Source organism: Tursiops truncatus, chromosome 9, assembly GCF_011762595.2.
Source record: "Tursiops truncatus isolate mTurTru1 chromosome 9, mTurTru1.mat.Y, whole genome shotgun sequence".
Classification (NCBI taxonomy): Eukaryota; Metazoa; Chordata; class Mammalia; order Artiodactyla; family Delphinidae; genus Tursiops; species Tursiops truncatus.
Window position 1 is genome coordinate 82,702,777 of NC_047042.1, and position 23,472 is coordinate 82,726,248.

General features: G+C 41.9%; 1 protein-coding gene across 6 annotated transcripts in view; it reads left to right on the forward strand.

Moving 5' to 3' along the window:
* STRIP2 (striatin interacting protein 2) overlaps nt 1-19,776 on the forward strand; it is a 44,271-nt gene extending 24,495 nt beyond the window's left edge. For 4 of the 6 annotated variants that reach the window (XM_073809925.1, XM_004328727.4, XM_033863253.2 and 1 more), the window contains 5 exons: nt 1,618-1,718; nt 5,047-5,113; nt 13,375-13,479; nt 14,361-14,565; nt 17,091-19,776. In XM_073809925.1, the coding sequence (XP_073666026.1) occupies nt 1,618-1,718; nt 5,047-5,113; nt 13,375-13,479; nt 14,361-14,565; nt 17,091-17,341 (729 nt within the window). In that variant the 3' untranslated portion in view covers nt 17,342-19,776. Of the gene's footprint in view, nt 1-1,617; nt 1,719-5,046; nt 5,114-5,472; nt 5,710-13,374; nt 13,480-14,360; nt 14,566-17,090 lie in introns of those variants that run through there. The other 2 variants (XM_073809928.1, XM_073809927.1) reach the window with 2 other exon arrangements.
* Nucleotides 19,777-23,472: the final 3,696 nt, after the last annotated feature.

Consider the following 23,472-nt stretch of genomic DNA (forward strand, 5'->3'; position numbering starts at 1 on the left):
GGTTAAGAACCTGCTTCCCTATGAAAGCACTGTTTGCCATGCTAAAAAGTTTGGACTTGGTGCTATGGGTGTTGCCAAGATATAAGAGAACATGGGGGCAGTGAATGGATGTTCTCTGTGGTGAGACATGGAGAGGAGAGGGAGCCTTCTCATTCCTGCACAGGGCCTCTGCCTCATTTTCCTCCTAAGGACCAAGCTTGCTGGTAGAAGAGCAGGACCTCAGAGTGCAGGGAAGCCCCTCCAGGGTATGTGTCCATGGCAGGTTTGACTGTACAACCAGGATATTTCTCCACTTTCATACATTCAGAGACATCTTTGGGTGTGTTAGGTGCCCTGAGTACTCACACTTCTTCTGCCAGTGTTTGCTGAGCAGCAGCAGCGCTGGAAGAAGTAGGGATGGATGAGAAATAGTGCTCCTAGTAGAAAGAGAACTGTGTATGTGTGCTTCTGTCTGCTGCTTTTGGTGGGCAATATGTGGATCAACAGCCAGGCAGGTGGGTGGCTTGATGGGTCTTGCCCTGGTCAGTGCATCTTGACAAGGCTACAGACATGTCTCAAACTGAAAAATGTTTTCCATCACTTGATAGTAGGTATGCATTGGCTTCTCCATCTGAGGCTTTGGAAAATACCCTGGGTCAGCTGCCAGGGAGAAAGTTTTAAGGCAGAAGAGAGAAATGGGCAACACAACCTGACTCCCCACTGCTAACCACACACCTGAGCAAAGGGCAGCTTAGCTTGCTGCCATGGCTATTTCTCGGTGATCAGGAAGAGCTAAGGGATTTAAAACACTACAATTTTCTGCTTTTTCAACCCAGTTTCTACACTTCCCAGCAGTCTAGGTTCTGGATCTGGAGACAAACTGTGTCTGATGTTCCTCTGTGTATCATGGGCAAAATCCAGGTGACACAACTCCATGACACTGCCCCAATAGGTCTTCCTGGGTGCAAACCCCATCCAGATGCAAGAGAGCAAAATGTAGCCCTATGTTCTGGTGTTCAGCCCATCAAAAAGATCTTGGACTTATTCTCAGTGTAGTATCTGTTGACTGAAGGACTCTTGTTGATTCATTCATTAAAATACTGATATTCTAAGTATGGGGGCTAATATAGTGAACCAGACTCACGCTGGAGCCCACATTCCAGTGGTTCATTTGGTTACTGTGTGCCGTATCCATCCTGACTGAGTGATGCCAGCAGTTGCTGGGCTGCACCTGTTCCTGCTATATCAATCACAGTTGAAACCCTATGAGCCAGGGCTTTGGTATGGAAGACAACTCCCTCAGGGAGCCTTCCTTTCCTGTAGAGCTTAGGAACAAATCTCACAGCAATTCTTTCTATTTATCTGGAGTGGGATTTTCTCTCTGGCTTGTTTATGTTTTGTGCTTTTGGTCAGGTGCTTGCAACATACACACACTGCAGATTGTCCCCTTCTCTGTAGGATGGGCTGGCTGAAGATGGTTCTTCCCACTTCCCAGACAGGAAGACTGATAACACAAGTGGACAGTGGATATTCTTAGGAATGGATATTAGAATTGTACTTGCCTCTTTTTTTTTTTTCATACAGACCTTCTATTCTCCCCCAAATAAGCATCCTTTCTGCTTTGATCTTTTAATTTAGTTTGAATATGTATCACAACATTTGGTATTTGCCAACTGCATTCCATTGATCCTGAAGTTCTTCAATCAAAATATCTTGTCCTACATCACTGCCAAAAACAGGTAAGAACTCGGGACAGGTTTATTTCAAAGGGATATTTGGGATGGTTGAGAAGTTACGTCGTCTCAGAGCCGAGTTTCTGTTCTCCTGGTGTCCCTGGTCCTTTCTATCTTAGAGCTGTCACTGTCAAATTTAATTTCCTTGAAGTGCTACTGGTGGGGTGTATGGTTTGGCCTCTTCACAAAGATATTTGTATTTTAATAGTTTTGAAAACTGAAAATGCCATGACTCAAAGAAATGAAACTGCAACAATGAAATTTCAGCCCTATGGCAGAAGGATCCAGAAAATATTTTTTGTGACGCATCCTACTTGTCTAGTCAGCCCTAATTTTAGTATAAATCATAAGTTGGATCAATCACACTACTTTGTAAAGTGTTATACAGAATTTGTAACTAAAGATAAATAATAGAACCTTACTTAGATCAATTTGTAGTTTAAAAAAATACAGGAGATTCACATCCATTATTTCATTTAATCTCCTCAGTAGTGCTAAGACATATCACAATAAGTTTTATTCCCATTTCACCAATTAGGAAACAAATTCAGAGAGGTTAATTGACTTACTTAAGGATAACATGCTAGTGAGACCCCTTAAGTAAGCAGCAGAGGCGGGGTTAAAGCATAAATTGCTTTCTGATCACAGTTGCTATGGATTGCTCCAGCCAAGTGGGGACTTGGGGGGTTAACAGAGTAGATCCTTGTTCCTCAGTTTGCTACTTACACAAAAACTAGAAGGATGATAATCAGTAGAGTTGACCAGAAGTGCTTTACCAGAGGCAAAGTTCGTAAAGTAGAAGGCTGACCTGACACTTGAGGTGACTGGAGAGGGGCTAGGAGATATTGCCCCACCAGTCTGTCAGCACGGCCAGAAACTCCACCCTGGAGAGGCAGCCTACTTATATGTAGTTTAAAACACACAAACAGAACCTGAAGTCACGGGACCTGGATTCCTGACCTGGATCTGCCACTTGCTAGTTGTGTCATCTCAAGTGTAAGACACTTTGTTTCTCTGAGACACAGTATTTTCATCTTTAAAATGAGAATAATACCTACTCTGACTATATCATAGAGCTTTTATAAGCATTAGTTAAGATAAACATAGATGAGAGTGCTTTACTTTTCCAGTTTGGAGGAATCCTTGGAGAATGGGTTTTTCCTAACTGCAGAGAGACTTGGGCACCACCCCCCTTAAAAATGGCACTTATGGGAATTCCCTGGCCAGTGGTTAGGACTCCGCACTTTCACTCCGAGGGCCCGGGTTTGATCCCTGGTCAGGGAACTAAGATCCCACAAGCCGCGTGGCACGGCCAGAAAAAAAAGACACTTAAGACATACTAGTTGGGTTACCGGGGAAAATGAAAGTGTAGGTCGGGCTGGGTAAGGGTCACAGCTTCATGAAGGTACCTGTGTGTATCAGTCAACCCTCTTAGTGATAAGGAACCAAAAAGAGCTGGACCTGGCTCACACAGAATGGGAATTTGTTAGGAGAAAATGGGCAGTATATCATCTCGAGGAACCTAGGACAGAGATGCAGCTCTGGACCTCAGGGTTGGTCTGTAGCATAAGGAGCCCAGGAAGCTCTCCACCTCCATCTATGGCCACCAAGCCTCTGTACCTCCACTCCAGTTTTTCCTCTCTCATTGACAAATAGTTTTGTCTGCTTCCTAGGCCACTTAGTGAAATATGCCCACATGAACTAAACATATTCCTGTGCCACTTCAGAGATTGAATTGGCTCTCAATCCCTGTTCCACATTCCCAGGGTTAGAGGCCCACCCTTGGATCAATCAACTGTGACTGGGGAGTGGGGTTCACGAACTAAATGCCCCCTGTACCATGGGCCTAGAAGCAGGGGCAGACAATCCAATAGGTGTCCATCAGGTTCAATTTGGAGTTGGAAGAGTGGTAGTGCCAGACTACACCGTTTGCTAAGCTTGGCCTGGATACAGTGGTCCTCTCATGCGTTACCTGTAAGCTTTACTGTTGCATGATCTTGAGAACTTGAGCACCTACAGCTCATTATTGCAGTTTCCTCATGGCTCTTACAATCTAGATATCCTAGAAACTTGTAACTTTATTTTATGCCCCCTTAGGCTAGAATTCAGTACAATGAGATTGGAACAAATCCATCCTTGATTTCCCACCCTCATTTCCTGGTTGCCAGTACCTACTTTGCCATGGGGCTTTGTCAGTGGGAGGTGGGTAGATAAGTAGATGAGCCAGCCAAGAATGTTTATCCTAATGGAGTAGTGCAGAGCCCTGGGAGAATCCAGTAGGTAGGTCCACTGCCCTCCCCTCTCCTACCTTGTTTCCCTTAGGTTACCTTTGTGGGTTTCTTGAACAAAGGTCAACATTTCTAGTCAAATAAATTGTTGTGTTTTGCTTGGATAGAAGTTTTGACTTTGAAATGTAGAGACAGGTTGAAGGAACCCCATATTCCTCTTTATAGCCTATGCTTTGCCAACATCCTTTACCCATTTCCAACTACTCTAGTTCGGATGGATTGGTGTTTAAAACCTATGGAGTGTTGGAACCAGAAGGAGCATTAGAGATTAGCTAGTCTAAATTCTGCATTGTACCAGTGAAGAAGGGAGAAAAGGAAAGAAAGAGAGCCGTCATTTCGAGTGACCGTGTCCTTGTCATCATGTGGTGCCTTATTTCCCCTGCTGACTCATGCCTGCTTCCCTGGGCTCACCGCAGAGCCTCTAGCTCCCTTGCAGTTCCCCACTGTCTGTTTTGGGGGCAGATGCTATTACCGTTCTTGAGCTACTAGATTGGCCCTGCTGCAGGAAGCTGCCTCTGTCTCAAGCTTCCTCTAGGAGTGGCTTCTGTGATCATTCCCCAGAGCTCCTGAGTTTCAGGAACATCTGGTAAGAGACAGAGGAGAGGTCTTCATTTCATTCTCACTTCCACAGGTTGTTATTATTGGGATGAGTTTGGGCAGCATCTCTGGGAGCACAATTTTATGTACACGCATACACACAAGCATACACTTAAATGCAGAAACACAAATGCACACAAGCTTATGTATTCCTTTAAAGAAGGGAGGAGAAAGGTGGCTATACAGAGGCTCTCCTTCTGCTTTCTCTTGCCTCTGCCAGATAGGGGCCAGCCTGAAAGAATTCTGTTGGTTCCTCTCATGGCTATGAGGAGAGGAGACTGGATCTGGAGTTGCCTGGCACCAGAACCCTCAGTTTCAGCTGAAATCACTAAGCAGTTTTGGAAATAGATGCAGCCTGCTGAAGAGAAATACCTCCTGCCCTTTCAGATATAGCCATTTGCTGCCATTGCCATTTACTTAAAGCCTGTCCTTATCTCTGCATCTTGCAGTATCTCGGTCCTGGATTACCCATGCTGTACCATCCAGGATTTGCCAGAGCTTACTACGGAGAGTCTGGTAAGCAAGTGGGGATTTGATACCCTTTGAAATTACCAGGTGGCACAGGTTGGCATTTGCTCTTCCTTTTCTTCTCTAGCCCCCTAATGCCCTGGTTTGGGAGTCTCAGATCAGTAGAGGCATATTGGCAAGAGCACAGAGGTAGTAGGGGTTTAGAGCTGCTGACCCAGTTGAGAAAGATTTGGAAAAGCTAAGCATAGCATTTTGTAGAGAAAAGGGTCAGTGAAAAACACTGAGAAGAGGAAATTTAGAAAGATAATGGGACTGAAATTGAGTGTGAACATCTGTGATAAATGGCAGGAGAATCTCTTCTGGTCTAGCCTAAATCAATTATCTGTCTTCTTTCTGCTGTGCTACAGAAAATACCCAGGGGTGTGTACTTCAGAAAATACCTTACCTAGGTCTCTCTGAGGCAAAATTCAATATGGCCACAGAAGGATGACCCAGAAAGTTCCTCATGCTGGAAACAGTTCTAGGTAAATCATAGAAGTCCCTCAGTTATTCTGAATCCCATGAAACTGACTGATGAACAGCATGTTGAAATCAAGTGTCTATCTCATCTCTACAGCTCTTTAGATATACCTCAGCCCATACCTTCACCCTGTTGCACTGTAATTGTTTATATGTATCTGTTTCTCCATTTGACTGAAAACTCCCTAAAGGAAGAGGTAGTATCATCTTCATTTTATATCCTCAGAGTCGAGCACCATGTTCAGTACACGGAAGGACCTTAATAAATGATCGGATGATGGCACCTGTGTGTGCCCCAACCCCTTGTCCCCCAACTTTAATACCTGCAGGATGTCACATCAGAGAAGTTTATTGTGCAAAAGTAGAATGGTACCTTCTGTGGCACAAGTTTTACAGAACCATAGGATTCTTGGCTGGAGGGGACCTGAGAGCCGTTTGGCCAAACCCCCTATCTCAAAGATGAGAAACCTGAGGGCCCAGTGGATGAAGTGACTCGTCAGGTCCACTCCTCATGACAGACCCTGAATTAGAGAAGGACCCATGTCCTGAGACACTAAGTCTAGCACCTTTTTAAGCACCGGGGCAGAGATTCCCTCTCTTACTTAGATGTGGTCTCAGCAGCCAAGGAAGCTGGGAGCTTCTTACCTCTGCAGAGAGAGGTAATAAGTTGTCTAACCCTGTTTATGATGTTCCTCAATCTTTAAAACAACTGTATGAGGTTGGTATTAGTGTTTTATAGATGGAGAAGTTAAATAGCTGCCAAAACTTTATAGTTGAAAGTAGCAGAGCCAGGGTGGAGACATGCAGCCCTGTCATTCAGAGTTGGAATGAGGAATGCACTTTCTCACAGAAACAGTGGTACAGGGATAGCATTAAAGCTCTACTGTTAGTAGGGTACTTCAAAACATAAAGTCGGACTTCCCTGGTGGCGCAATGGTTGAGCGTCCGCCTGCCGATGCAGGGGACACGGGTTAGTCCCCTGGTCGGGGAAGATCCCACATGCCGCGGAGAAGCTAGGCCTGTGAGCCATGGCCGCTGAGCCTGCACGTCCGGAGCCTGTGCTCCGCAACGGGAGAGGCCACAACAGTGAGAGGCCCGCATACCGCAAAAACAAACAAACATAAAGTCAGCTTTTATGACCTGAATCAATTTCTTGATACAATGTGTTCTCTTTTCTCAATCCCATAAGTAGGAATTGATGGGAACTAAACTTTCTTATCTCTTCTGATTAACTTTTTGGGATATGAACAGAAAATTATTGAAATACTTGTTATGCCTCTGAGAAGACTTTATTGTTATCTAAGAGTAGGTAAAAGCATGTAGCTATTCTTGGGTTTCCCTGGTGGCGCAGTGGTTGAGCGTCTGCCTGCCAATGCAGGGGACAGGGTTCGTGCCCCGGTCCGGGAAGATTCCCACATGCTGTGGAGCGGCTGGGCCCGTGAGCCACAACTACTGAGCCTGCGCGTCTGGAGCTTGTGCTCCGCAACAAGAGAGGCCGCGGCAGTGAGAGGCCCGCGCACCGCGATGAAGAGTGGCCCCCGCTCGCCGCAACTAGAGAAAGCCCACGCACAGAAAAGAAGATCCAGCACAGCCAAAAATAAATAAATAAATGAATTTTTTTTTTTAAAAAAAAAGCATGTATCTATTCTTAATGAAAAACAGATTCATGCTAGGGATTCCTGTCTTTTTTGTGAAGCAACAGTGGCGCCTGGTGGTTTCATTTGGTAACCACAGATTTTTTTATTTTTTACTTGAACTTAGAAGTATTTCCCTGAGCTCAGTCGTGGACTTAACTAGCAAGTTTACTCCACATAGATCCTCAGTATAGTGGTTTGTTTATCTAAACTGATGGCTTCTGCACTCAGAAAGGAGTAGTGTTTATATGAGTAAGATTTATGTCTTTTTCAGGCTCAGTGAATTAATTGTAAGCACAGAAAATGTACTGGCATTTTAAGTGTATAGGATTTTCTTTAAGTAACATTTCAATTTTTTTTTCTGACTTTAAAATTGATATATACTATTGCAGAAAATTGGGGAAATACAGAAACATACGGGAAAGAAAATAAACCACTGTTAATATTTTGTTACAGTTAACCATATATATTTATATATTCACTCATATATACACACACATATTATTTAATAAAATAAGGACTTTACATATGTTTCAATTCACATAGTAAAATTTAAATGTTCACAATATGATTTTATTAAACATTCTTAGAACATGATTTTTAATAGCTACATATAATATTACACTACTTAATTTTAAAAAAATGATTTTTTTCTACTATTGTTGGGCATTTATTTCAATGTTCTTTGTATAAATCCAAAATGAACATCCTTACTCATGAATCTTTGCCCTCATCTCTGATTATTTCCTTAAGATAGATTCCTAGAAGTGGAATTACTTGGCTAAGGTAGTCTTGATTCATATTTTCTCAGTTTTCTGTATTTGAACTGAGTTCAACTTCATTTGGAATTCCAACTACACATATAATGGACATGAAATAAAGGCAAAGTTAATGGCACATTAATTTCTATGGTCTTCTCATCTTGTCAAAATATCTAGCTCTACAATAGGCCATCTTTACTCATGTACTGAAGAGTTTCCTCACCTACCTGGTGCAGGAAGCCTTACAATTTCTAGATCTCCAAAAGTCTGTATTCAAATTCAATCCACTAAACTAGGAAAAAATTAAATTCCAAACATAAGAGAAGGATGGTGAATGTATGATTGTGTGGAAGTTAGGTATGGTCTTTAGAAGGAGGTTGCTGGAGAAGGCAGTGGGTATGGGCTCAAGTACTGTAGGATGCTCAGCATCTGGATGGTTGTTTAGAGCAATGGTATGAAAAATAGGGTGTGCAACATGATGCTTTAGGGGTGGGATATATTAGACCTTTTGTATGTATTAATATCCTTTTTTACTTTATATGTAATTTATAACATATATCATGTTATTACAACAATGCATTTATAATTTCTAACTAAATACACATTATATTTTGGAGTCATTGAGTATCAGACCTAGAAGTTTCTTAGTATCTTGCCCAGTCTTACCCTCTACTGATATGGAAGCAGGTGGAGTGGTGAAGTGTTGTCCAAAGCAGAGGGTAAGAATTTGCATGGCCTAGCCATTTGCAAAGAAATATTTGTCATTTCCTTTCAGATCTAGGCAAGTGAAATTATTAAGTTAATTCTTAAAAGGTAGTTCATTGCAAAATTCTTCAAATTTGGGTATGATTTATATTCAGAAATACCTATAAAAATATGTTCATATCACTTAAATTTATATACCTGATCCTTTCATCTATCTTTATTAGTTTTTATAACTTCCTAATCCAGATATTTACAGATATTCCAGAAGATTTTTGTTATTGTTTTTATTTTTGTTTTCTTTTTGTTCAGGTATTAAGGTCTCTAGCATTCCTTTTAGGCATTATTTAACCAGTGATTTGTGACCTCCTTAAATAAAAGTCTTTGTTTTGACATTCACCATCACTATTTAAAAGCAATATCACCATTAGCATTATTGTTTCTCTATCCTAGACAAAATGTGAACATATCATAAGGTATATATCCATTTTCCATGAGGTATTTATACAGAGGAAGAACCATGGATAAATGTTTTTTTTGCATTTTATCGATTTTCCTGGTTGTCACCCTTTCTGTAATGGGGTGATTTTTTAAACTCACATGCCCAGGTCCCTCCCAGGGCACAAGTAGTTTGCTAAAGCTCCCCAAATGACTCTGAAATTTTCTTTTCTCCTTCCTCCATATGTCCTCACATCACTTTTGAGAATCATAACTCTTATGATACCTAGATCTGGGTCCTTAACCTAGCAGTAACTTAATCAGAAGATGAACAGTAAATAAAGACAAAGTGTTAGAATTCAGTAAATACTGGAAATCTATGTTCAAGCCCTGGTTGGGGCACTTACCATGTGACCTTGGCCAGACCACCTTCCTCTTTCTGGGCCTCAGGTTTTGCTTCTATGGATAACAGCATTGGACTAGAACAGCTAAGTCTCTTCCAGTGCTCAGATTCTAACCAATCTGATTTCCTCAGTACAAAAGGAAGAAACACTCTGTTCTTCCTTCCCACAGTCGTCTGAGTTAATTATCCACTTAATTGTCTTAAGCCTGTTTTTTTTAATATATTTTCTTTTTCTTTAACATTTTAACTTTATTTATTTATCTGGTTGTGTCGGGTATTAGCTGCGGCATGCGGGATCTTCGTTGAGGCATGCGGAATCCTTCGTTGTGGCACGTGGGTTCTTCGTTGCGGAGCACGGGCTTCTCTCTAGTTGTGGCGTGTGGGTTTTCTCTTCTCTAGTTGTGGCACGCAGGCTCCAGAGCACATGGGCTCTGTAGTTTGTGGCACACAGGCTCTCTAATTGAGGCGCCAGAGCTCAGTAGTTGTGGTGCACGGGCTTAGTTGCCCTGCAGCATCTGGGGTCTTAGTTCCCCGACCAGAGATCGAACCCGCGTCCCCTGCATTGGAAGGCGGATTCTTTACCACTGGACCACCAGGGAAGTCTAGAGCGTGGGTTTTTATTTGGCTTGGCTCACTCAGCTGAGCTATGGATGGATCTTTGAGAGTAGAACCCTTGTAGGGCCTTAGAAATGCTCTGAAAGGGTAGGATGTGGTTGCTAAACTGAATCTTCAGACCAAATGTGTATGCAAACAAATATTTATTTGTGAGAGTGGAACATGGGCAATTCTTTTTTTTTTTTTTTTTTTTTTTTGCGGTACACGGGCCTCTCACCGCTGTGGCCTCTCCCGTCGCGGAGCACAGGCTCCGGACGCGCAGGCTCAGCGGCCATGGCTCACAGGCGCAGCCGCTCCGCGGCATGTGGGATCTTCCCGGACCGGGGCACGAACCCGCGTCCCCTGCATTGGCAGGCGGACTCTCAACCACTGCGCCACCAGGGAAGCCCCAGGGCAATTCTTTTTTAATTTTAGCTGGTTGAAAGTGAGTAAAGGTCTTGCTTTGGATACTGCTAAGTACCAGGAACAAGAGAATACAGCCAAGTGCTGCTGTTCACAAAATATATCCCCATGAAGAAGTTTGCATCTTAATTAATATGCTGAGTCCTGAAAAAAAAAAAAAAAAAAGAGGAAGGAAGAAGGTAACCTGCTTATTTAGTTAGTTAATTTTATAAATTTATTTATTTGGTTTTGGTTGCTTTGGGTCTTCGTTGCTGCACACGGGCTTTCTTTAGTTACTGTGAGCAGGCGCTACTCTTCATTGTGATGTGCGGGCTTCTCATTGCGGTGGCTTCTCTTATTGTGGAGCATGGGCTCTAGGTGCACGGGCTTCAATAGTTTTGGAACGCGGGCTCTAGAGCACAGGCTCAGTAGCTGTGGCGCACGGGCTTAGTTGCTCCGCGGCATGTGGGATCTTCCCGGACCAGGGCTCGAACCCATATCCCCTGCACTGGCAGGCAGATTCTTAACCACTGCGCCACCGGGGAAGCCCAAACCTGCTTTAAATGAACATAAAAAGAAAAAACTCTCAAGACAGGCAATTCTGAAAGGGCACCCATGGACCTTTTTCTGGGAAAAAGATTATTTGTTGGGTTGGAAGAAGGGAGAAGGTTTGAGCAGGGCTCCAGCAAAGAAGACAACAAGCCTGGACTCAGCTCTCCAGGGAGAGCCACTGACCAGCGTGTGTGCTTTCAGTGCCCACTCCAGGCAGCATCTGGTGATGCAAGAAGTGGGGCTAGTTATGGACATCAGGGAAGCATTATCAGAGGGAAGGGCCCTGGGCAGGTGAGACTACCTTCAGAAGGGGACTGGGGCAGCTCTTGGGACTCTTGAGACTCAGCTCTGAGAAAAAGGCAGCCACAATCAGCATTCTCTCCCTCAAAACTTTAACTTTTAAGCCAACTGGAGAAAGTAAGCCACAGAATTATTGAATGGTCAGAGATAAAAGGATCTTAAAGGTTATCTTAGTTCAGCCTCTTACAGGAAACAGGGAAATTACTTGCCTAAGGTGATACAGCCAGGGCTGAAGCCATAACCCGTGTGTCCTGGTGCCTACTCCAGTGCCGCTTCTCCAAGACCATGCCACTACTCCCATATTCCACAAGGGATGCAAGTCTTTTTATGCAGCTACCGTATTAGAAGTCAGGATGAAGAAAGCTCACAGCTGAAATATACTTACTTCTCTCTTATGTTTTTGTTTCCCCTGCTTCTTTTTAAAACATAAGCATTTAGGAGTCTGTCTCCTCTGTTAGCCACACAAAATGTAACATCTATAAAACCTGATCTGTTTTGCACTAGAGTGGAGGCTCCCATGGAAGTCTCTCTTAGAACAAAACAGAAAGCGGGCTTCCCTGGTGGCGCAGTGGTTGGGGGTCTGCCTGCCGATGCAGGGGACGGGGGTTTGTGCCCCGGTCCGGGAGGGTCCCGCATGCCGCGGAGCGACTGGGCCCGTGGGCCTTGGCTGCTGGGCCTGCGTGTCCGGAGCCTGTGCTCTGCAACGGGAGAGGCCGCAGCAGTGAGAGGCCCGCGTACCGCAAAAAAAAAAAAAAAAGAAAAAACAGCTTTCCTGTGACTAGTTCTAAACACAATATTGAACATTTGCTAGAGGAAGAAGAACATTATTATTTTTGGCCGTGCCGCACGGCTTGTGAAATCTTAGTTCCCTGACCAGGGATCGAACTTGGGCCCCTGCAGTGAAAGTGGTGAGTCCTAAGTGCTGGGCCACCAGGGAATTCGCAGGAGAACATTATTTCTAAACAATATTTCTGAAAAGTTTCCCTGCACCTTTTTGATCCTCAGTCTTATTTCTTTCTTAGGAGAGCCTAATATTCTCAAAAGTCTTGGCTGTTCATTCCACAGTTGATGTATGTCTGCCTTGCTTGCTTCAAATTAATTTGGGAGAGGAGGGGGTAATCTTCCACTCACCAGTAAGCAGTTCACTTCTACACATCTCCCACTCCTACATTCTCTCACATTGTAGACGTGAGAAATTTCCAAGATGTTAGTTTGACCACCAAGTGTGTTAATTGATTTATATAGCTTCTGACACCAGTATATAGGTGCAAGCCCCAAAGCCCAGACTCTTATTTTTGTCCCTGAAAGATGTTTCTATGAGTAGTTACCTGTTTCTGATCTGACATCCATCTGTTATCTCTGGTTGGGTGCTCACAAGCTATCAAGAAACATTCAAGAGAAACACCTGGTTCCAATAAGCCATCTGCCGTTTTTCCTTCCATGCTAGAGAATGAAGCAGTTTACTGCAATATGGTTTGATAAAGGAGGGTGGAGGTTGATTTTTTCAAGAATTAATTGTAATGAATATCAGATCCATACAATATATAGGATTGGCCAAAAAGTTCGTTCGGGTTTTTCTGTAACTTACAAAACCCGGACGAAATTTTTGGCCAACCCAATAGTTTGAAATCTACCAGAATAACTCTTAGCAATTATAAACATAGCTTACTTAAGTGTAGAGTATATGGGGGCAAAATTCTATCATCTCTTTTCTGATGTTAAAGCAGAAAGCTACACAAGAAAGCTTGCTTAAATGAAGTTTCTATGTTCATGTACCATCTTTCTAGCCAGTACTTGCTCTAGGTACAGAGTCTTCCAGGATTGGCAGCTGTGTGTTTTCAGTTGAAGAATATTGCATGCCTGACTGTGTGAAGAGCGGGATGGAAAGGAGGTAGCATTTCATATGGAAGGCCTCACCTAAACTGACCAACAGTGACTTCCATACTTCTGTGGGAAGGAATGCCTTATAGGTGTTGAGATAATGATGAGCATGCCTTATTACAGGAAGCTGGAGACAACAACCAGTTCTGCTGGAGGAACCTCTTTTCCTGCATCAACCTTCTGAGGCTGCTCAATAAACTGACCAAATGGAAGCATTCCAGAACCATGGTGAGTGGAGCTTCAGATCATGGTGTCCACCTAATTGGGTTTTTTTTATCTTTAGTAAATATGGACTTCTCGCTTTGCGAGCTTTATAGATAGACACTGAACGCTCCATAAGACTTAGCACCTCCTAATTCTGGTTACTTATTCTATGATAATTATTTACCGGTCCATTTCTTTTCAGGGAGCTGAATATGGACCCTCCCTCAGGGCAGCTCTGGTAGGGAAGTTAGCATTGTATTTTGGATTATAGTCACGCATCTCAAATGATACAAGTCTAAGATTATTCACTGCAGCAGTTTTTGTAATCATGAAAGATTGGAAAAAACGTAAATGCTCATTAATACCAACTGGTTAAATTATTTATGTACATCCTTATAATAGAATATTAATACAATCATTAAAAAGAATGCGATGGTTCTGTACTTCTGTGGAATAATTTTCAAATATATTGTTAAATAAAAATCAAGGACCTGCTGTATAAAAAATAAAAATAAATAAATAAAATTCAAAAAAAATCAAGGTATGGAACAAGGTGAAAGGGTATGTAGTTGCTATCATTTTTGTTAATAAAAGTAACATACACATACATAGAATTATCTCCAGAGGATACACAGAAAACTGGTAACAGTGGAAAGGGGATGTGTGGCTGACAAAATTTTTTTGCACTTTGAATATTAGAAATTTTGAATTGTGAAATATAAATGGAGTGCTTCCTCTGTTCTTAAAGACTAAGTCTAAGTGGAGCTTGGACCATAGATTTTCCAAAGCTCCCCAGGGTAGTCTGAGGTTAGCCAGGTTTGGCTTAATTTTTCTGTGAGTTGGAAATTCCAAAGAAACTTTAGATCCATATCTTTCTTCATTCTTATCCCTCTTTAAATGGGCAGATGCTGGTAGTGTTTAAATCTGCTCCAATCTTAAAGCGGGCCCTCAAGGTCAAACAGGCCATGCTGCAACTTTATGTGCTGAAGCTGCTAAAAATACAGACCAAGTACCTCGGGCGCCAGTGGAGGAAAAGCAACATGAAAACCATGTCAGCCATTTATCAGAAAGTACGCCACCGCATGAATGATGACTGGGCTTATGGGAATGGTGAGTATTCTCAGAGCTTTTGACCTCTGGGAGTTGCCCAGGATTGAAACAAAACTAAACAGGCGTCTCTACTCTTTTGGTATGAATTGTTACATATTTTAGATGAGAAAATATATGATTATAGTCAGGTGCTATTACAACAAACGTTAAGGCGCTGCCTCAAATTCCAGCACGTACCCTGTCCCATGTAAACTATGAAAATCCATTTTATAGAACAAGTCAATTGAGGGATAATTACCCCTTTTCAAAACATTCCTTTAAGTGACAGGTTTCTCTGAGAGATTTTTTTTTTTAACATCTTTATTGGAGTATAATTGCTTTACAATGGTGTGTTCGTTTCTGCTGTATAACAAAGTGAATCAGCTATATGTATACATCCCCATATCCCCTCCCTCTTGCATCTCCCTCCCACCCTCCCTATCCCACCCCTCTAGGTGGACACAAAGCACAGAGCTGATCTCCCTGTGCTATGTGGTTGCTTACCACTAACTATTTTACATTTGGTAGTGTATATATGTCCATGCCACTCTCTCACTTCGTCCCAGCTTACCCTTCCCCCTCCCCATGTCCTCAAGTCCATTCTCTACATCTGCGTATTTATTCCTGTCCTGCCCCTAGGTTCTTCAGAACCATTTATTTTCTTTTTTTAGATTCCATATATATGTGTTAGTATACGGTATTTGTTTTTCTCTTTCTAACTTATTTCACTGTGTATGACAGTCTCTCTGAGAGATTTTTAAAAATAAAATAACCTTTTATTATTACAAAGCAGTTAGAAAATACAAGGAAGCAAACACTTTACAATATTACCATATTTATGCCATATTTGAACCGTCCAAAGATTGCCACCAAAATCTTATTGTATGTTCATACAGATTTTTTCCTCTACATATACACATACATTTTATTTATTTATTTATTTATTATTATTATTATTTTTGGTTGCATTGGGTCTTCATGCTGCGCATGGGCTTCCTCTAGTTGTGGCAAGCGGGGGCTACTCTTCGTTGTGGTGTGTGGGCTTCTCATTGTGGTGGCTTCTCTTGTTGTGGACCACGGGCTATAGGCGCGTGAGCTTCAGTAGTTGTGGCATGTGGGCTCAGTAGTTGTGGTTCACAGGCTCTAGAGCACAGGCTCAGTAGTTGTGGCACACGGGCTTAGTTGCTCTGTGGCATGTTGGATCTTCCCAGACCAGGACTCGAACCTGTGTCTCCTGCATTGGCAGGCAGATTCTTAACCACTACGCCACCAGGGAAGCCCTACATTTTATTTAAGTGAAAGCAAATTGTGTATGCTATTTTGTAATCTTCTCTTTTTTTTATTAATTTTAATTGGAGTATAGTTGCTTTACAGTGTTGTGTATAATTTTCTCTTTTTAGTTAACATTATTTCTACCTTTCTATATCAGTACATTTTCATTTTATCTAATAATCAAGTCCATGTTCAGAATTTCCCAGTTGCCCCAAAATATTCTTTAAAGCTATTCTTTTCCAAGTCATAATCCAACCCAGGACCACAAATTTCATCTGATTGTTATATCCTTTTACTTGTTTTGAATCTAGCAGGGTTCTTTTCCCCCGCCCATAACACTGACATAATTGAAGAACTAGGCCAGTTGTTCTGCAGAATATCCACCTTCTGGATTTGTCTGCTTGCTTCTTTTTTTTTTTTTTTTGGCTGCGTTGGGTCTTTGTTGCTGTGCGCGGGCTTGCTCTAGTTGTGGCTAGCGAGGGCTCCTCTTCGTTGCGGTGTGTGGGCTTCTCATTGTGGTGGCTTCTCTTGTTGCAGAGCATGGGCTCTAGGCGCGTGGGCTCAGTAGTTGTGGCACGTGGGCTCAGTAGTTGTGGTGCACGAGCTTAGTTGCTCTGCATGTGGGATCTTCCCGGGCCAGGGCTCGACCCCGTGTCCCCTGCATTGACAGGCGGATTCTTAACCACTGCACCACCAGGGAAGCCCCACCTCATAATCTTAACATAAGCTGCATATAGATTTTTTGTGTGCTGGAGGAGGTTCCATGGAATCAGGAAAGTCTTCAGTAACTGGTTCATTCTGGTTCTCCTTGTTGTGCCCCTTCCTGCCTCTTACCATTCCTTGAAAACTGTGATTTTGTTCAAGTGGGAAACTCCTATTCCTAAGGAAAGTTCAATAAAGGGAACCAAGTTGCTGTTTTGGAAAATATAATACATATAACTAGCAAGAAAGTGAAATAATGGAAAGGAAATACAATAAAAAGAAGTCTACCTCCCTCAGGGCCCTCATTTCCTTCTCAGCGGTAATCACTGTTAACCAGTTTCTAGACTCTTCCAAAGATAGTCTCTGCATATATAAGCATATGTATGTGGGCATGTGTATATTTTTTAAACCTGACTGGCAGCGTGTTATATACTTACTTTGTACATTGCTTTTTACAAAAAAGGAAATTCTGAGCAGTTGCATTGTTGGTATCCCATAGACCATGCTCTGTGCTAAGAGGAACAGTGTCCTGAGGTGTATACATCTTTTTCTTTCTAATCTTCCCAACACAGACATCGATGCCAGGCCGTGGGACTTCCAAGCAGAAGAATGCACCTTGAGGGCCAACATTGAGGCTTTTAACAGCCGCCGGTATGACAGACCCCAGGACTCTGAGTTTTCACCTGTGGATAACTGCCTGCAGAGTGTGCTGGGGCAGAGGTTGGATCTGCCTGAGGATTTCCACTACTCATATGAGCTCTGGCTGGAGAGAGAGGTTTTTTCACAGCCCATCTGTTGGGAGGAGCTGCTCCAGAATCACTGACTGAGCTCTTGTCAACAGGCATCTGATAGATGGGGGTTGGCTCCAATAAATGGTGCTCTGCCTACCCTGCCCACTCAGCCTTTGTTTCCAGCTCTAGGAGTGCTTGTCCAGGGTAGCAGTGACCCAGCCTTAGGGCATCCAGTGTAGTTCAGGACTATTATGGGAGCAGTTAGGCCTGGAGATATAATACAAGGCTGGGAGCCTGAGTGATAAAAAATTATCTAATTGCCCTGGGGTCATTTGGGTGCCCAGTTGCCCTTGAAATCTCCTGCTGGATCAGTCCTGGACAGGCTCTTTTGTGGGACTGCTCCCTGCTTTCGTCTTGCCTAGAACCACGCTAGCCTTTGCTGGCCCCAAAAGTGAGAATAAGTTTACTATGGCATTTGACTCATGGCATTCATCATAGGTAATGGGAAGTGCAGGTCATAAAATAGGGAGAACATTTCCTTCTTGCTCACCCTGGATTACCAGAGGTTTGGCAAACCCAACTTTGAAATTAAGTCTGTATTTTAAATTTAAAATTCTGACGCTCACCTCTTTCTAAAATCATTAGCTCTGAGATGATTTTTAGAGCAACTGCATCTTCTTTGTGAAGGATGATGATTTACTATTACCTAAATACTGCATGTTATAGAAAGGTATATTGTGTAGTGTTTTTCTTTATTAAGAGATCTATGTTCAGTGTGAAAAGTATTTCCTTGTGTACTCTGTATAGGGCATGGAGTGCTCTGCCACAACCAGTACAAAACAGTCAGGCCTCCTCTAAGGATGTTTCATGTTTTTCTGAAACTATTTCAGTCTTAAAATGACTTGAGTATATTGCAGAAAATTATTCTTTTCATCTAATTCATTTTTAAATGACAAGTTATCTACAGAAGGTTTTATTTATTGAGATGGCATGTCCATTTGTGCTTGTGATCGATTTATTTTTTTAATTGAATAGAACAGCGAGAGCATCACAGGTTACCATTTTTCTTTGTCTCCTATGTTGATAAATGATTTTTTTTCCCTTTTTACTGCTAACAGTTTCAAAGTGTCATGTGGGTATTTAGCAATACTGTTTCTACCTAGAAGTATTACACATTTCTTTGAAAATGTAAGGGTTGTTGTACCAACCTCTTTAAACTTCTCCCTTTTACAGCAGAATCACAGTCTTCCCAACCGAAACACGGTTTTTAGAAAAGTTTCTGATTCAATCAGGATCATCTTATTTCTCTTCCGTCCTCAGAATTATGGCATCTATACTTTCAAGCTTTTTTACTTTAAATGCCCCCACCCTGCAACATGGACACTACTGAATGTTTTTTATGATAGCACCAGGCCACTTTAATTGTGCCAGGATGTCTAGTCAAAATCAGCTTATTTACTCCATCCTTTGTCAACCACAGTCTCTTTTGAAGTCAGGATAGATTGCTAATGATTTCCAAAGGAACTATACCAAAATTCTGATTATAGCTTGAATTTCACCCCTTTGTGCTTTACGGGTAGCAGGATTTCTGTTTTTATGGTGAGGTCATGAAGAATGTAAGTATGTAATGGATGAAACTTAAAATAGTCTGTAAATTTTGTCTGAGTAGGACAGCAGTCCTCATTGCAATTAAAGTAATTTACTGAGTATATCATTACTGAACACTATTGAACCCTATTAACCTATGATTTTAATGTGATTTAAGTGAAAAGACAACTTTCAAGAAAAGAACAATTATCAGTCTATTTATTTTGAATAAATAGTATATAGTATTTAATTTAATCAAGAGCAGATAAGTTATCCTCTTAAAAATATGCACGTGGGCTTCCCTGGTGGCGCAGTGGTTGAGAGTCCGCCTGCTGATGCAGGGGACACAGGTTCATGCCCTGGTCCGGGAAGATCCCACATGCCGCAGAGCGGCTGGGCCCGTAAGCCATGGCCGCTGAGCCTGCGCGTCCGGAGCCTGTGCTCTGCAACAGAAGAGGCCACAACAGTGAGAGGCCCGTGTACCAAAAAAAAAAAAAAAAAAAAAAAAAAAGCACGTGAATTCTTTCCAAGGCATAGATGTATGCTAAACTTTAACATTTCATATTTTTTAATAAATCTCCTCTAAGGGAAATTCTCAGTGCAGACGGAAAAACTGAGGCACCAAAGATAAATGATTAGTTTCAAATTACATCATTTTTCTACTGACTTTCTGGGACTAGCATTCAGGTACTGATAGCCAGCCCCATATGTTACAGTAACTGATTTGAATCTCCCAATTTGAGAATACATGTGTGTGGTTAGGAATAAATCAGAGTAACCAACCTCCAATGGTGATTACTGTTACAACACAGAAGAACATTATTTGAGTGATTTATAAAGTAGAAGATTTTTATTTGTGAATATTTCAGTAAAGTTTGTGTTGATTGTTGATAACACTGTTTCTCTACTGAAGTACTTTAATAAAAAGAATTGTACTGGAGTTAGAAATTTGGTCTTTAACTTCTTCAACACAAGAGAATCAAGACATTAGATCTAGAAAGGAAGGGTATAATTAGAGAGATGAATATATAAAATCTTGCATTAGTATTCCCTGGGGCTAGGCTGATATAAACAACTGCAAAATCTCAGTGGCTTATGACAAACCTTTTTCTCTTGTTCTTGGTTCTGGCAAGCAGCTGCAGCTCTACTCAACTCAATTGACTTGCTAGATTAGCTCTGCTCTGTATGTTGTCTCATTCTGGCACTAGGCTGATGGAATAGCCCTTACCTGGGACATACTGTTCTCATAGTGAAGGGCAGGAGCAAAAGAGCAAACCGTACCACGAAAACACATTTAAAGCTCCTGCTTGGGGACTTCCCTGGTGGTCCAGTGGTTAAGAATCCATCTTGTAATGCAGGGGACTTGGGTTCGATCCCTGGTTGGGGAACTAAGATTCCACAATCTGCGGGGCAACTAAGCCGGCGTGCTGCAACTACAGAGCCCACACACTCTGGAGCCCGTGCACCGCAACTAAGACCTGACGCAGCCAATAAATAAATATTTTTTTAAAAAAGAAGAAATTCCAACTGAACAAACACTACTCACAGAATAATAAATAAATAAATAAAGCTCCTGCTTGGATGTGGCACAAGTTAGATTGCTCATAGTCCACTGGCAAAAAGCAGTTCACGTAGGTGAGCCTAACATTGGTCCAGAGAAGCATACTACCTATAGGGAGGCAAGTTGCATATGGGTAGACAGTGAGTCAGAGCAGCTTCCCAGGGAGCTCTTGAGATTGGTGGTGGGACTATCTGAGAGATTCCTTTTTTTTTTTTTTTTTTGGCCACACTGCACAGCTTGCAGGATCTCAGTTCCCCCATCAGGGACTGAACCAGGCCAGGGCAGTGAAAACCCGGAACCCTAACCATTATGCCACCAGGGAACTCCCTAGAGATTCTTCTTGAGAATATCAACAGCTTTCCAGTGAATATTTGAAAACACTCATTTCAGTGCTTTATGCTGATACTTGCAGTGTGGCTTTCTTGACCTTTCTTGCCCATAGATCCCCAGCTCTTCCACCTAACAATTATTAATCATTGTTATATAAAGACAAGTGTTTTGATGGTTTCTGTTTTTCCCCCAAGTAGTGGTAAGTTAGAATTCATTCCTCTAGTCCTTCTTGAGATGACCCATATTTACAATAAAACTAGCTGAGATTAAGAATGCACCTGTGGGGAAATTCCGTGGCTATCCAGTGGTTAGGACTCGGTGCTTTCACTGCCAGGGCCTGGGTTCAATCCCTGGTTGGGGAACTAAGACACCACAAGCTGTGCAGCACTGCCCCCCCACCAAAAAAATTCACCTGTGCTTTTGGAACAAAAATGACACTTGTTCATACAACAATCAAACTCACGACTTTGATCTCATTGGATGCTATAATTGATGAGCTCTGTAACCACCTAAATATCCTTAACTTTTTTTTCTAATTAATTTATTTTTTTTGGCTGCATAGGGTCTTTGTTGCGCACGGGCTTTCTCTAGTTGCGGTGAGCGGGGGCTACTCTTCATGGCGATGCAAGGGCTTCTCACTGCTGTGGCCTCTCCCGTTGCGGAGCACGGGCTCTAGGACCGTGGGCTTCAGTAGTTGTGGTGCGTGGGCTCAGTAGTTGTGGCTCGTGGGCTCAGTAGTTGTGGCTCGTGGGCTCCAGAGTGCAGGCTCAGCGGCTGTGGCATGTGAGCTCAGTTGCTCCACGGCATGTGGGATCTTCCCGGACCAGGGCTCGAACCTGTGTCCCCTGCATTGGCAGGCAGATTCCCAACCACTGCGCCAACAGGGAAGCAATCTAAATATCTTTATCTTTTGCCATATTCACAGGTTTCAGGGATGAGGACATGGACATACCTTTTGGAGGGCCACCATTCAACCCACTAAAACTCATCAGACACTAACAAATAGCAATATTGATTCATTTACTCTTATCAGTATTAGAGGTTTAAGGCAAGACCCAGGGAAGTTATTTTTATCCAGAAAATACTTGCAGCTATTGATGTAGTCAAAGGAGATTCAAGTAAAGAAAGAGTTTTAGGCTTGGGTAGAGGATATGACATGAGGGAACATGTGTAAAACTGAAGAATACATTTATGTATTGGTATTTTTGTTAAGATACATGCAAAAAATTCAAATGATTTTCAAAGTACACAAAGAAAAATGTAATCTCCCAACCCAGATCTCTTGTCTCATTCCCCAGAAGTAATCACTGCCAATATTTTTTTCTATTTTTTATTCTTTCAGAAAATCCCCATGATAATACCCATCTCCTCCTCATCGACATTTTTTTTTTACAATTAGAAGCACAATGTACTGTTCTATTCTTGCTCTTATCATTTATCCTGGAGATCTATTTTTTATATCAATGTTCTCTTCTATGACTATAAATTTAATATATCAAATAATTAAATCAGATAATTCTTCCCTAACACTGCTTTCAGACATTTTCTAGCTAGGAAGAAATGTTATACGAAAGGGTATAGATGGGAAGAATAGGGTGTGTGTGTGTGCGTCTGCATGTGTGTATGTTGTGGTGGTGGATGAGGTGAAGGGAGATGCACTCAGTTCTCATAGCAATAGGCCAAAGCAATCTGAAATGTAATTTCCTACAAGCAGTTTTTCTGGCCATTCAGACACCCCCAGATCCTGTAAATGGAATGAGATTGGGCCTGAGTGGGCTATGGGGAGATGTTCAGCCTATTTGCTCCTTCAGTAATTAGCCAGATTTAAATTTCAAAAAGGAAGAATTTAAAATTTTTACTTTTATAGAAAAGAAAATAAAGTCTTTCAAAGGAACTGCAAGAGTACAAAAGTCATCCCACCTCTGCTCAAACACCTTTGGTGACTGTGACTTTCTTACTAAATAAGATAGCGCCATCTGTCCCCTTGCCTCCAAATGGAAACACTACTTTGAACATTCTGTAACTTTTTGTTCAAATGCTTAATGGAGCTGTCAGGACAAAGATTCTCCATGTGGATGCCTGTGAAAATATGTCTTTGCTGGAAGATGTGAGATGTTTTACCCAGAAAGGCCGTGCAGCATAAGGGCTCAGATTGACAGTGCTGGACCCAACTTGGTGAGTTATTATACCCAGGCTCTGCCTCCATTAGCTGTGTGATAACTGACTAGTTATTTCATCTCTCTATGTCTCAGATTCCCCATCCATAAATGGGGATAATAACACTACCTACTTTCTAGAGTTGTAAGGATTAAATGTGTCAATATAATAGTGCTTAGAATAATGCTTGTTAAACATGAGTGTTCAAAAATTGCTGGTTATTTCCACCTCATTCCCCTCCCTATTAAAGAATCCCCCAGCAAGAATAATAAATAGCATTTAAATTCTCTAGCTCAGGGATCAGCAAACTATAGCCCATGGGCCAAAACTGGCCCACCAACATTTTTATACAGCCTGTGAGCTAAGAATGGTTTTTTATCACATTCTTAAATGGTTGAGGGGAAAAATCCATAGACAAAAAATACTTTATGACACATGAAAATTCTATGAAATTCAAATTTTAGTTTCCATAATAGTTTTATTGCGATACATACAGCCACACTCATTTGTTTACATGTTGTCTATAAAATGCTTTCATTCTACATCAGCAGAGTTGAGTAGTTGGAAAAAAGAGGACATGAGAACTGA